Consider the following 12,017-nt stretch of genomic DNA (forward strand, 5'->3'; position numbering starts at 1 on the left):
TGTAGTACTATACAAAACTTTTTTATATTCCTAAAGTGTATGTTGCAATATGTTCAACTTTTGAACAATAAGCAACCCCCATGGCCCAATTAGATGAGGATGACATGCAAATGAAGTGTAGTCTCGTACCAGACTCAGACCTACCAATCCTGAGATGTGTGGTTAATTGAACCCCAACCACCAAAGTACACTGGTATCCACTATCTAGTATTTAAATTCGTACAAAAGCAACTAGCTTTTACTAAGGTTCTAATCTCAGAACCTTCAACTTCGAAAATCAGCTGTTAAACAACTGATTTGCGACAATTTAACCACAAGACCAGTCAGGTGGGCTAGCATACAAAAATGTAATGATAAAATTAAATCTAAATAATTTTAAATTATATTATTCTATTTTTAATTATTATATTACAGTTGCACCTAAGCCAATTTCTGGCTTATTATGCAAATACTAGTAAGGAAACAATGTTTCCATATACTACCACAGGTACAGGTTACATCCCACTTAGTACCAATAAAGAAGCAGCTGGCCCACTGGCTATTTAAGGATACCACCATGGCACAATGGATGGATCTTGTTGGAAATTATATTACCCACATGTATGTTTGTGATGATACAATTTTCATTGTTCCTATCTCTTCAAGGAGTAGGCAGTGCAAGTGAATGATCAGGAATAGATTGGAGTAGTTAAAAGTCTTACCCAGAACCAATTAATGAGATCATTGTCAAATATAATTTGAAAATAACAAAACATAATATACTTGTAAAATTAAAACCTATAGTATCATATAATATATGATCCCTTTCTCTACCCAATTACACCCTTGGTATCCCTTCATTCTAATATCATTCATTACTAACTAGTACATACAAAAAATAAAACCTGACTGGGTATTTGATTCTATGAGATCAACCCATCACTAGAATTAAAAACTTTTTACATTTTTTTAAGGGAAGATAGTATACGCTATATTATTAATGTAAACTGTCAAACACTAGGTACACTTTTAGAAGTATTTACCTTTTTGATTCAAAAACCAAGTTATTTACCTCATAACTTTCACAGTTTACTGATTTTTGTATAGTTAAATAACTTTTTTTTAATTTACCCAATTTTTCTGTTTTTGCTATAAAAAATAATGAACAAATTTTTCTTTTATGTGGTTAATAGCTACAAAGAGCAAATTTAAACATTCTAATAAGGTTCTAGCATAAATTTCATCATCCTAGCTCAACAAGTTTTTGAGAAAATTATACTAAAGAATAAGAATTTTCAGAAATAGAACTGCATGAAATAGTCCCTTACTAATTCTTGCTCTGTCAATTTCTTTGAAGATATTTAGTGCACTATGACCGGGTTAAAATACTAAGTGTTTATTTAAACATAATTTTCTAAACAACTTTGAAAGACAAGACAGCACCATATACTTCAACTTTTAATGCATAAAGTCCAATGAAAACATTTTGGGAAGTCTGTTCCAGATGACACTATAAAAAGATTCCTTGTAATTTTGGGTAATGCCATGTAAACATTTCCATAACAGGTTTCTATCTGATAGGCTTTCAAAGATTGATCTGATAACTTCAGCTACAGCTGGTGGTACACAATGTTTATGAGTACAATGTTCACCTCTGATTTTGGATCTACTGAATCTGCACCACAAATTTTTCCCAACAGGAATTTTTGTGCAGTCTTTGATAAATGTATATTTTATGTAAAACATTTCTTCTCATTTATTCTAAATGAAAAAACGTCATTTTTCTTTGTAATCTTCAAGCAACCATCTCAAATAAGACCCTATTCACTTTTGTATGTGCCCAATATATTCCAGCTTTTCAATGGGAACATCAAATTCAGTTTTCTTTTGAGTACCTAAATGAAGGCTTTGCAATAACTATCACATTCACTCAGGTACTTTGAATATTATTATTATTACTCACAGATTAAATATGGCCACTGCAACTGCAACTTCCTTTCTGCCACTTACTCCAGTATAGCTCATCCTAAAATGAATAAAAGTACTTACTTTCCAGTTTGTTTTTCCAGTTTTTCTTTAACATTTTTTTTTTAATTTTCCCTCATCTGGCAGTATTTTCTAAGTATTTCAACATCTATAACCTTACCTGTGTCAACACCGGTAGTGTTTATTGAAAATTAAATTTTTATTTAGTAAAATTTTTAACAGAATTAATAATTTTAAAATGATATCAAGAATGAGTTCTGGTACAAAAGAAAAAAGAAAGGGGAAAGGCAAATTAAAGAGAGTTTATCAGTTGAAGATAAATTGTATCTGATTTTAAGCAAATCTGATAACACTGAAAAGGAAATTTTACTGAAACAAGAAAAAAGTATATAATTAAATCAATTGATAATATTTATGAAATGATACTTCCGTAAATTCAAAAATGGAATAACATGATTATAATCTTTTTTCTAATAAACTGTTGAAAATAAATGATGAAAATTAAAATTAAAAAATTGGAGAAAAAGTTTAATTACTGAAAATAATGATATAAACCAGTGCTTGAGAAATTTTAATTGGGAACCCTTTGAGAAAACTTGAACATGTTTTTGATATTTTGAATAGAATATCACCTGTAATTGGGTTTCAGTTAAATGAAGTAATGATTGACAATTATCACAGAATTTTTTTAAGAAATTCTGAAACTTACAGACTACCCCTATTAAATAGTCAAATTTAATTGTTTTCCAACTAAAGTTAAGTTCCTGAAATTTAAAAAAAAAGGGAAAAGTAAAATGTTCAGATATTGGCTGGGAGAATCTCTATAACCTTGTTTACATGAATGAATCTATGTCTACTGAAAATTGGAAGATCTTCAAGGTGGCCAGCCAAATCTATAGAGAAAAGTGGTGTTCCAAACAGGAAAATTTATGTACTGTTAAATAAATGATAATATGTCTGCAGCTAAAGTTATAATCATCCTCGGACTTAAAATCCTTAAAGCCATGTACTGAAATACATATGTAATTGTTAATGATAATTAGAATAAGAGTTAATCATAAATGTAATGAATTAAGACTCTAAAAGGGGACTGCTGAGTTACTACAATATACTACAATTACTTTTTCAATTCCATTTCTGCTTGTGTATTATATAGAAACATTCAATTAATTACATAAATTTAATTACTTTAATTACATTACTTACTACTGAATTCAGAAAATTTTTTCTTCAATATTTTAAGTTAAGCATTTTCACTTTGTACTCTATTGCATACCACCAGTAATTAATGAAGAGTTAACCTACAATTTGTTTAGGAGCTTCATGGAAGTATTGTCTTTCTCTGGATAGACAGATTGATGATTTTTTCTATTTGGTTGTGGGAATGAGTGTGTGTGTGTGTTTGTTTATGTATGTGTGTGAGTTGTTTTGTTGTACATGTTTTGCAAATTCATTTTTACTGGTTACTGGTTAGATGTGAATTTTTAAATTCTGCTATGATTATGGGAGGTATCTGAGACATGCATGAAATCAGTTGATGAAGCTTCTATATATACAATAGATGGATATATATCTTTTTTTTTGTGTAGTAATTTTTCTAAAGCTACACACTCAACTCAACCAGGTGGAATAACATATTAAGTGCCCTGAAGACCATCATACTGCAATCTGAGAAGACCTTTAGCCGATTCCTTCAGTAAGAGTATTCTAATAGTGGTGTTTATAACTAACACAAAAATGAGGGAGTACATCACCCACATTCTGCATTTAGTGCAGTTGTTTTGAGGAGTCATGTGGTTGAATATAGCTATTAAGAATATATTGAAAGAGATATAAGCAGTATCATACTGAGATCTGCAGGCCATTAGCACATCGAGGTTTTAAAATAATGAGGAAACTCTTACCTTTTTAAGGAAAAGAAAGAAGCATGCTCTGATGTAACACAGAAGAGCTTCAGCTGTACTTTCCTTAGTAAAATAAAGTTTAAGTGACTGTACTGAGATAGGGTAGGCTGAATCTGAAGTGTATGGTGATTGCTGAACTAGTTATATCCTGGACAAAGATATTAGTGACATGTGGCTAACATAAAGATGAGGCTAGGCTGTGACTACCAAGGTTTCAGCTGATGCTTCATATATAATATTAGGTTCGGCCATAGCTGTGGGTAATTAAACATAACAGTAGGCAGGTAACTCTGGTGACCTAAGTGGGGTGGCGTGAAATTGATAGAGTAAAGCAGACTCACTTGTTGACTGTCTGCCATTCTGTCATTAGCAGAGGAATCCTGCAACAATGTTAACTCTAAGTATGATTTAGATAAAAAAAACTGTGAATGTGAGTAAAATATGTTGTGTAGGATATTAAAAAAAAAAATCAACAAGTTTGTGTGAACAGTAGTTAGGCATTTCTAGATTATAACACAGCACAAGTACTATTTACAGCTATTTAAAATAAATATAAACAAACTTTGTCAGCTGAGTTTAACAATAATGAAAGGGATCTTTTTATTAGTATTATACATCTATACAGAAAAAATATTTATATATTATAGTTTGTTTTTGATAATTTAATTGGATTTTAAGAATATGGCCTTATATGTGTGAAGTAGTATGCAAATTTGTTAAAAAACACAATGAAGACTTATTTTATTGACCGCATAGAGGTCTTCTTCTGTAACAAGTCCAAACATACGGTACAAAGTATTCAAGAAACATTGGACAATCAGCTGTGGAGTAACACCAATCATGATGCATCTTACAACAACTGCAACAAAAAATTGAGAATTCCTTAAAATATTATCATTTTAAAAAGTTAACATGCTAAATTAAGCAATCAAAAAATATTAAACAAACAGTATCATAAAAAGTAACATGAAAAATAGACCCTCTTCCATACCCAGTAAATACCATTTACTAAACTACATCAATGTATTTATTATCAACGATTAAATAAATCACACTTATGAAAAAAAGAGGATAGTCTCTGATGACCTAAAGCATCAGAAATCCACAAAAAGGGAAGTTGCTACAAGACCTTCCAAAATACAAAATTATAGTTCTAAAGTTATAAGAAACACATAGTTTTTTAATTATCATATTCCCAGATTTATAGATGCACATCAATGAAATATTTTATGACATTAAATCACAGACTAATTTAATTCATAAAATGTGATCTTTTCTCTTACTTTTTTCCAGTAATGATTAAAAACTATTTCTTTAAAAGAGTTTCCAGTGATTTAATACAACTTGATTTTAAATTACCAATTTGTATTTACTTTCATATAACTGATTTAAAAATTCAACGTTGAAATTAAATTTTACTACATTTGTTAACATTTTCATGGTTATTTTAAATAAAAGCTATCTAATTTTAACTTTTACAACAGTATTTTTTATACATAACATTGTTAAAGAAACTTAAAATGTAAAATGACACAAGGAACAATTCAGTGTGTAAAATTTTATATTTTATCCACAGCGTAAAATGAGCACCTTGGTAGATAATGTCTTGTAAATTTTCATGGATGACTGAATTGATTTTGTCTGCAACAAGATAAAACTTTCACTATTTCACTTTGAGATATCTCAATCAATCGATAAGTTTGGTATTGTTGTTAACTATTTATTATGTCTACGTATATTGCAGTCTAAAATATACATCTTGGGGTTGTTTGAAAAATTCAAAATGAACTGATCATTAGATGTCTGCCTGGTTATTTTTACTGGCAAATTTTTAGTAAATATAAAAATAAAATAAATGAATAAATAAACAAAAAGCACAATATTAACATAACAAGGATGCGTTCCTTGTATCAAACCAGGCAACACAATTATTTCATGTTACATTACAAAATAATTTGACTTTCAAAAATGGTCCAATGTTTCTGATTTTTTTTCTTTTTCAATAAACTACCTCAAAATCTAAAAGATTTCAGGTTCAATTTATTTAAATGAAATTAAAATAATTTATTTTACATAAACATTATTACTCTCTCAATGAATTTTAAAATAATATCAACTGATTATTAGATAAACCTAAATTTTTATTAATATCACTGATAGACAAAAGCATTTTTTTAATGTTTCTGTAAGTTTGATACCATTTCTTGTATTGCTTTTTTGCATACATTACAGATCTGTAAATACAATTTTTCTATCACCCTTAGTTTTATAAAAAAAAAAAATAAGGAAAAATATAGTTAAAATCTGTAAAATTTATAATTTTGTATGGCCATACCTGTGTTAGAATGATTTAGTTGATGGTTTTCTTTTATAAATAACCTCAGGCACATCCTGAATTAATGTCCAACAGTAATCAGCTAACAAGTTAATATTCAATTTTCTTTATAGCAGCTTTCCATCACCGAAATGTGTTGGTGTAAACATTCACCGTATTCGTCACTTACGTCTCTAAGGTTGTCCAGAAAAAAAAATCCAGATGTGAGTGGAGGAAGTGTATTTTCAAGGACATATTACATCCCATTGCTCTGTATGAAGTCAGAAGTTGGATAACAATAACATGGTAATTGTCATATATTTGTTTGCCGAGAAAATGTTTGCAAAAGTCTTTAAATGAAGCCCAAGCTGCATTTTCTACATTATTTAACATTGAGTTAAATACATCATCTTTGATCAACTCTCATATTTGAGGACCAACAAATATTCCTTCTTTAATTTTTCCTTCACTTTCATTCAGAAATTTCTGCCTGATGTATAAAAATCTGGGACTATCCTTCTTCATTGCTTTTAAAAAATGTTTCATTAGTCCAATATGGAGAAGGGGTAGAAATATTTTTTTGGATTCAACTAAGGGCTCATGAATAATATTTTTCCCATTTGGAGTTCTCGTTTCTTCCACTCTTTGGTAACATAATGTTTATCCATAGCTTGGCTGTCCCATTCATAAAGAAAACACATGTACTTAGTATAGCCTAATTCCATGCCTAAAAAAATAGCTATAACTTTCAAATCACCATATATGTTCCAGCTATGTTTTTTACAATTTATATTTTCAAGAACGTCTTTCATCACATTATATTCTCTTTCAAATTAATGCTATAAGCGATTGGTATCGAAGGATATTTGTTACTGTTGTGTAGTAGAACCACTTTTAAACTATACTTGAACAAATCTATGAAAAGACGCCAGTCCTCAGGTTTATGAACTTGTTCTAAGTGCAATATAAGCTCATCTATATTTGTGTAATAAACCAAATTATTTTCATCAATAAAGTACTGAGAAAGTTCTTTTTGTTGGCTTTGAAAGCCCAAAATTTTTGTATTTTTTTGAAGTAAATTCCAACCTTGAAATCTTGATCCTAATAGTTCAGCTTGATTTTTTGATAAATTTAAATTCCTAACTGAGTGATTTAATTCACCTTGTGATATAAGATGTGGCGTATTGGAAGATAATTCAAAATCAAAATCACTGTTGTCTTCTTCAGTAATGCCTGATTCTTTATTGCTGCTTTCGAAACATACATTTATAGTAGCTCAAGAACTGGAATAATTTCACTGTGAGGCCTGACTGCAGATTGTAATGAAGAATATTTTAAAGTATGTTTAGATTTTTTAGAAATTCCAGACACACTTGTTAAACAAAAGTTACAATCGGTTACATGATCCTTTGGTTCACGCCAAACCATAGGTACACCAAATGGTAAAGCCTTCCGTGTACCTTTTAGCCATCCTCTTTAAATATACAGAGCAATTAGTGCATAGTATATGAAGAGCCTACATCTTATCCTAATCACCACTTTACACTGAAAGTACAAATGATATGCTCTTTTAATTAAAGGTGTAATGTTTTTTCTATTTGATTTTACAATAACCACATACATAACAAAAGGCATCGACATAATTTACACAATTTCGAGGCATTATGACACTGCATTGTTAACAAACTTAAGAAAGCATTAAGACTGAACAAAATTAATTCATTCCTAAATTCAGTACTTAATACAAACGGCACAGCTGTGTTTTCAGTTACATGTTTGACCTGCACAGACAATATTAATCTTGTCCATGAAGGCTCAATCTTCAGTATTAGATGTGATGTCATAATATGATTTAATTCTTTGTATAGTAATGTTTATTTACAGCTTACAAATTATGTTAACAAAGTTAATCAATATAAAATGATCTAACAAAATACAATATAGGAGCTTAAAATGCTAACTATATATTGAAAAATGAAAAATATCCTTTAATTAAAATTTAAAAACTTTTCAAAGGTGGTGGGTGATGGAAAGAATCTTAGTTCATATTCATTTTCAGTATAAAAAACATATTAAAATGATGCATCGCATGGTAGGAAACAAAAATTATGTTCATCAATGTATTCAGATGTATATTCAAATATTTAATCTCTTTAAGATTCTTATCTTATTACTTAATGATTCTGTTTACTATCTTTGCATAGTGTCATCACTTATTCTTTGTAATGCTGCTCTCGCAAACATTTTTTATATAATTGCCCTTTGATTCTTCCAAGTCGATAACGGTATATTTTCTTTTTGTTTTCTATGGATTAGAACCATATCATTCCCAACATGATCCATATACTCTACAATTATGATATGATCTTGAACAAGGATATTATGATCCAGAGATCAAGAACTTTAATTTCATAATGGACTTGATGAGTTAAAATTTTTGTTTTTTGGTTCAGAGAAAATGGTTATCATGAAAACCTTCCACCTGCTATAAATTGGTTAAAAATAAACATTGAATTGTACCATATTCATAACATCAGATAGTAATAATAATTTCTTACGTATTATACTGTCAAGCTGTTCAAAATTATTAAAATACTTTTATAAATTTGAAGAAACATTAGTTTCATACATAACCTTTTAAGTAGAGGATCTTCCTTCCATGGAGAACTCCATCAGTAACAGCCCATTCTGCATCAAAAATATCATTATGTTGATGCATAATGATATCAAATAAGTTATTATTATCAAGGTCATCAAATAACAGGAAATAAAAATACTGTTTTAAAACTTGTTTTATTTTTTAAAAAAAGTAATTGTTAAAAATGTACACAATCTGTAAGTACTGATTAAATCCTGCCAATTAAAAAAAAAAAACAAAAAAAAAACCATAGATCCTTTATACAAATTTAATTAAGGAATCTCAGGAATGGAAAATTTCCCAGCTGCTTTAAAATTTTCATTCTTATTCATTCTTGTCCTTAAGAAATGGTGTTAACTTAATTAGAAAATTATAGCCCAATTTAGATATGTCTGTATTTTCCAAACTGTTTGAAAGAATTATGAAAAATGGACTTTTAAAATTTATTGCTAAGCATAGCATATTAACAGATTTTCAGTATAGGTTAAGGAAAAGTTTGTTTACTGATTCAGATATTTCCATTTTTACATCCTTGTACAAAGCTTAAAGAAGTATTGTGATCGCAACAAATTTTGGTTTCCAGATTTCAATGGAAATATCCATTTTGACCACCCCTGAATTGATTTTGACTAGTTTGGCATGACATCTGTTTGTATGTACATACGTATGTATCTTGCATAACTCAAAAACAATTAGTCATAGCATGTTGAAATTTTGGAATTCAGACTGTTGTAACATCTAGTTGTGGACCTGCTCTTTTGATTTCAATCGACTGGATCAAAAGTGTCCAAAAAAAGACAAAAATTAAAAAAAAAATTGATTTTTGACTATTTCTTAACTGCAGTAATAAGCCCTCATTGACAGCTTTTCAATACTATGTTCATAAGTAGTACTTATTTTCATTGTTTCCAGAGTTATAGTAAAAAATATTTTAATTAATTAAAAATATTTGGATCTTACAAGGAAAAGAAGGCACATCGGTTAGAATTAGACTTCATCTCCTTTGTTTTAACTTTTTTTTGTTTTGATTTAATAATTATTAACCTTGGATTGTAAAAAAAACGTTTTACGATATATAATGATTCAATAGTAACAATAAAAAAAAAATGAAAAAATATCAGAAGTTATTAATGAAATAAAATTTTATTATCTACTTTTCATTTAAAAAAAATGAGTACATGTAATTTTTAATAGGCATAAACTAAGTCATATGGTGTCCACATCAGATTATTTAAAAAATATTTTAAATGTAAACAGCAAAAAGCCTTATTTTCATTTTTCTTTTTTTTGTGATCTCTGTAAAACATTCAATTTAGTTTCATTTTTTTTTTTTTGCTGTTTAAAAATTATGGTGTCTGTGCTCTTCGAGAATTCCATTAAAAAACTCATATTAAAAAAAAAAAACATTATTTTTACTAACATTAACTAATTAACAACAGCCTGTGTAAGGCTGTTTGCAACATAACTTGCAAACTAAGTATTTTAGTAGAATAGGTTTTATTTAGTAGAATAGGTTATCAAAGTCTCGCGTGAATTTCGAGCTCTCTCTCTCTCTCTCTATTCACTAGCATTCTCTTATACTTTCTACGTTCATCCATCAGCTCCAATATATCTTTTGATACTCATGGTTTTCTACAAGTTCTCTTTGTTCTGCCTAAGTTTGCTTCTGATGATTTAAGAATATCCTTTTTAACATTCTCCCATTCTTCTTATTTTCTACCTTACCTTTTTTATTCAGACCTCTTGCAACATCCTGCTCAAAAATCTTCTTTACCTCCTCTTCCTCAAGCTTCTCTAAATTCCACCGATTCATCTGACACCTTTTCTTCAGGTTTTTAAACCCCAATCTACATTTCATTATCACCAAATTATGGTCGCTATCAATGTCTGCTCTAGGATAAGCTTTGCAGTCAACAAGTTGATTTCTAAATCTTTGTTTAAATATGATATAATGTATCTGAAACCTTGCACTATCACCTGGCTTTTTCCATGCGTATATTCTCCAATCAAAACCTAACAACAACGTTGTTAGGTTTTGATTTTATCCTTGTTACAATGATTCTATTGCTATATATTTTGAAATACTCTACTCTCTTCCCTATCCTTTTGTTCTTTACAAAACCTACTCCTGTCTTCCCCTTAGTTGAAGGTGAGTTATTTATTCTAAAATCACCTGATCAAAAGTAATTTTCCTCTTCCCTTCAAACCTTGCTAATTCCTACTACATTTACCTATCCAATTCCCTCTTTAAATTTTCTAACCTACCAACCTTTGACTTCTCACATTCCATGCTCTGACCAGTAGAATGCTATTTTTTTAAAATTTTCTGGTGACCCCTTTCTTGGTAGTCCCCACCCTGAGATCCGAATGGGGGACTAGTTTACCTCTGGATTATTTTACCAAGGAAGGTACCTCCATCTTTGTAGCATGAAAATGCAGAGAGCTAGCTACATTTTCTTGAAAAAAAGAACAGCTGTAGTTTTCCATTGCTTTTAGCTGCGCAGTACTCAGAAGATTAAGGGTGATGTTGATATGGCCATTTAAGTCCTCCTGACCTACGCCCTTAACAAGTACTGAAAGAGCTGCTGCTCTCTTTCAGGAATCATTCCTTAGTATGACTCCCAACAGATACTTCTCTGATATGGTTGTACCTTCGATCTAGCTATTCTGTATTACTGAGCACTCAAACCCCTCACAAACGGCAAGGCCTCATGGTTTGCAGAGGGAGTTTATACATATATATGTATATGTAATGCATACATATACATATATATGTATATGTAATACATACATATACATATATATGTATATGTAATACATACATATACATATATATGTATATGTAATACATACATTCTTATATATACACAGTGTCCAGGACTGATTCTGCTAAACTTCATAGGCTTATTTTTCTCATTAAACTTTTTACACTATGCTATTTTTCTACATAGTTACTTTGTTTTTTAAAACATTTATCATAGCGTTTTACTAAATTGTTTATGACAACATCATAGAAATCAGCCACTTGTGAAACAACCAGTCTTCAACTATTGTTTTCACTTCTTCATTGGTGTCAAACTGCTGACTGCCGAGAAACTCCTTCAGGTAGTGGAACAAGTGGTAATCACTTGGCACAAGGTCTAGGCTGTACAGGGGGCTGCCATTTGCTCCCATCCAAAAGATCTGATTGAGCAGC

The 12,017-nt window shown here is 29.8% G+C and overlaps 1 protein-coding gene across 4 annotated transcripts in view; it reads left to right on the forward strand.

Moving 5' to 3' along the window:
- LOC142325578 (kinesin-associated protein 3-like) overlaps positions 1-12,017 on the forward strand; it is a 63,891-nt gene that overhangs the window by 31,081 nt on the left and 20,793 nt on the right. Inside the window, exon 2 of one of the 4 annotated variants that reach the window (XM_075367492.1) lies at positions 6,318-6,489. The exons of the other annotated variants lie outside the window; for them this stretch is intronic. Coding sequence (XP_075223607.1) covers positions 6,487-6,489 — 3 coding nt within the window. The 5' untranslated portion in view covers positions 6,318-6,486. The remainder of the gene's footprint in view (positions 1-6,317; positions 6,490-12,017) is intronic. 4 annotated transcript variants of the gene reach the window in all.

Source organism: Lycorma delicatula, chromosome 5, assembly GCF_047948215.1.
Source record: "Lycorma delicatula isolate Av1 chromosome 5, ASM4794821v1, whole genome shotgun sequence".
Classification (NCBI taxonomy): domain Eukaryota; kingdom Metazoa; phylum Arthropoda; class Insecta; order Hemiptera; family Fulgoridae; genus Lycorma; species Lycorma delicatula.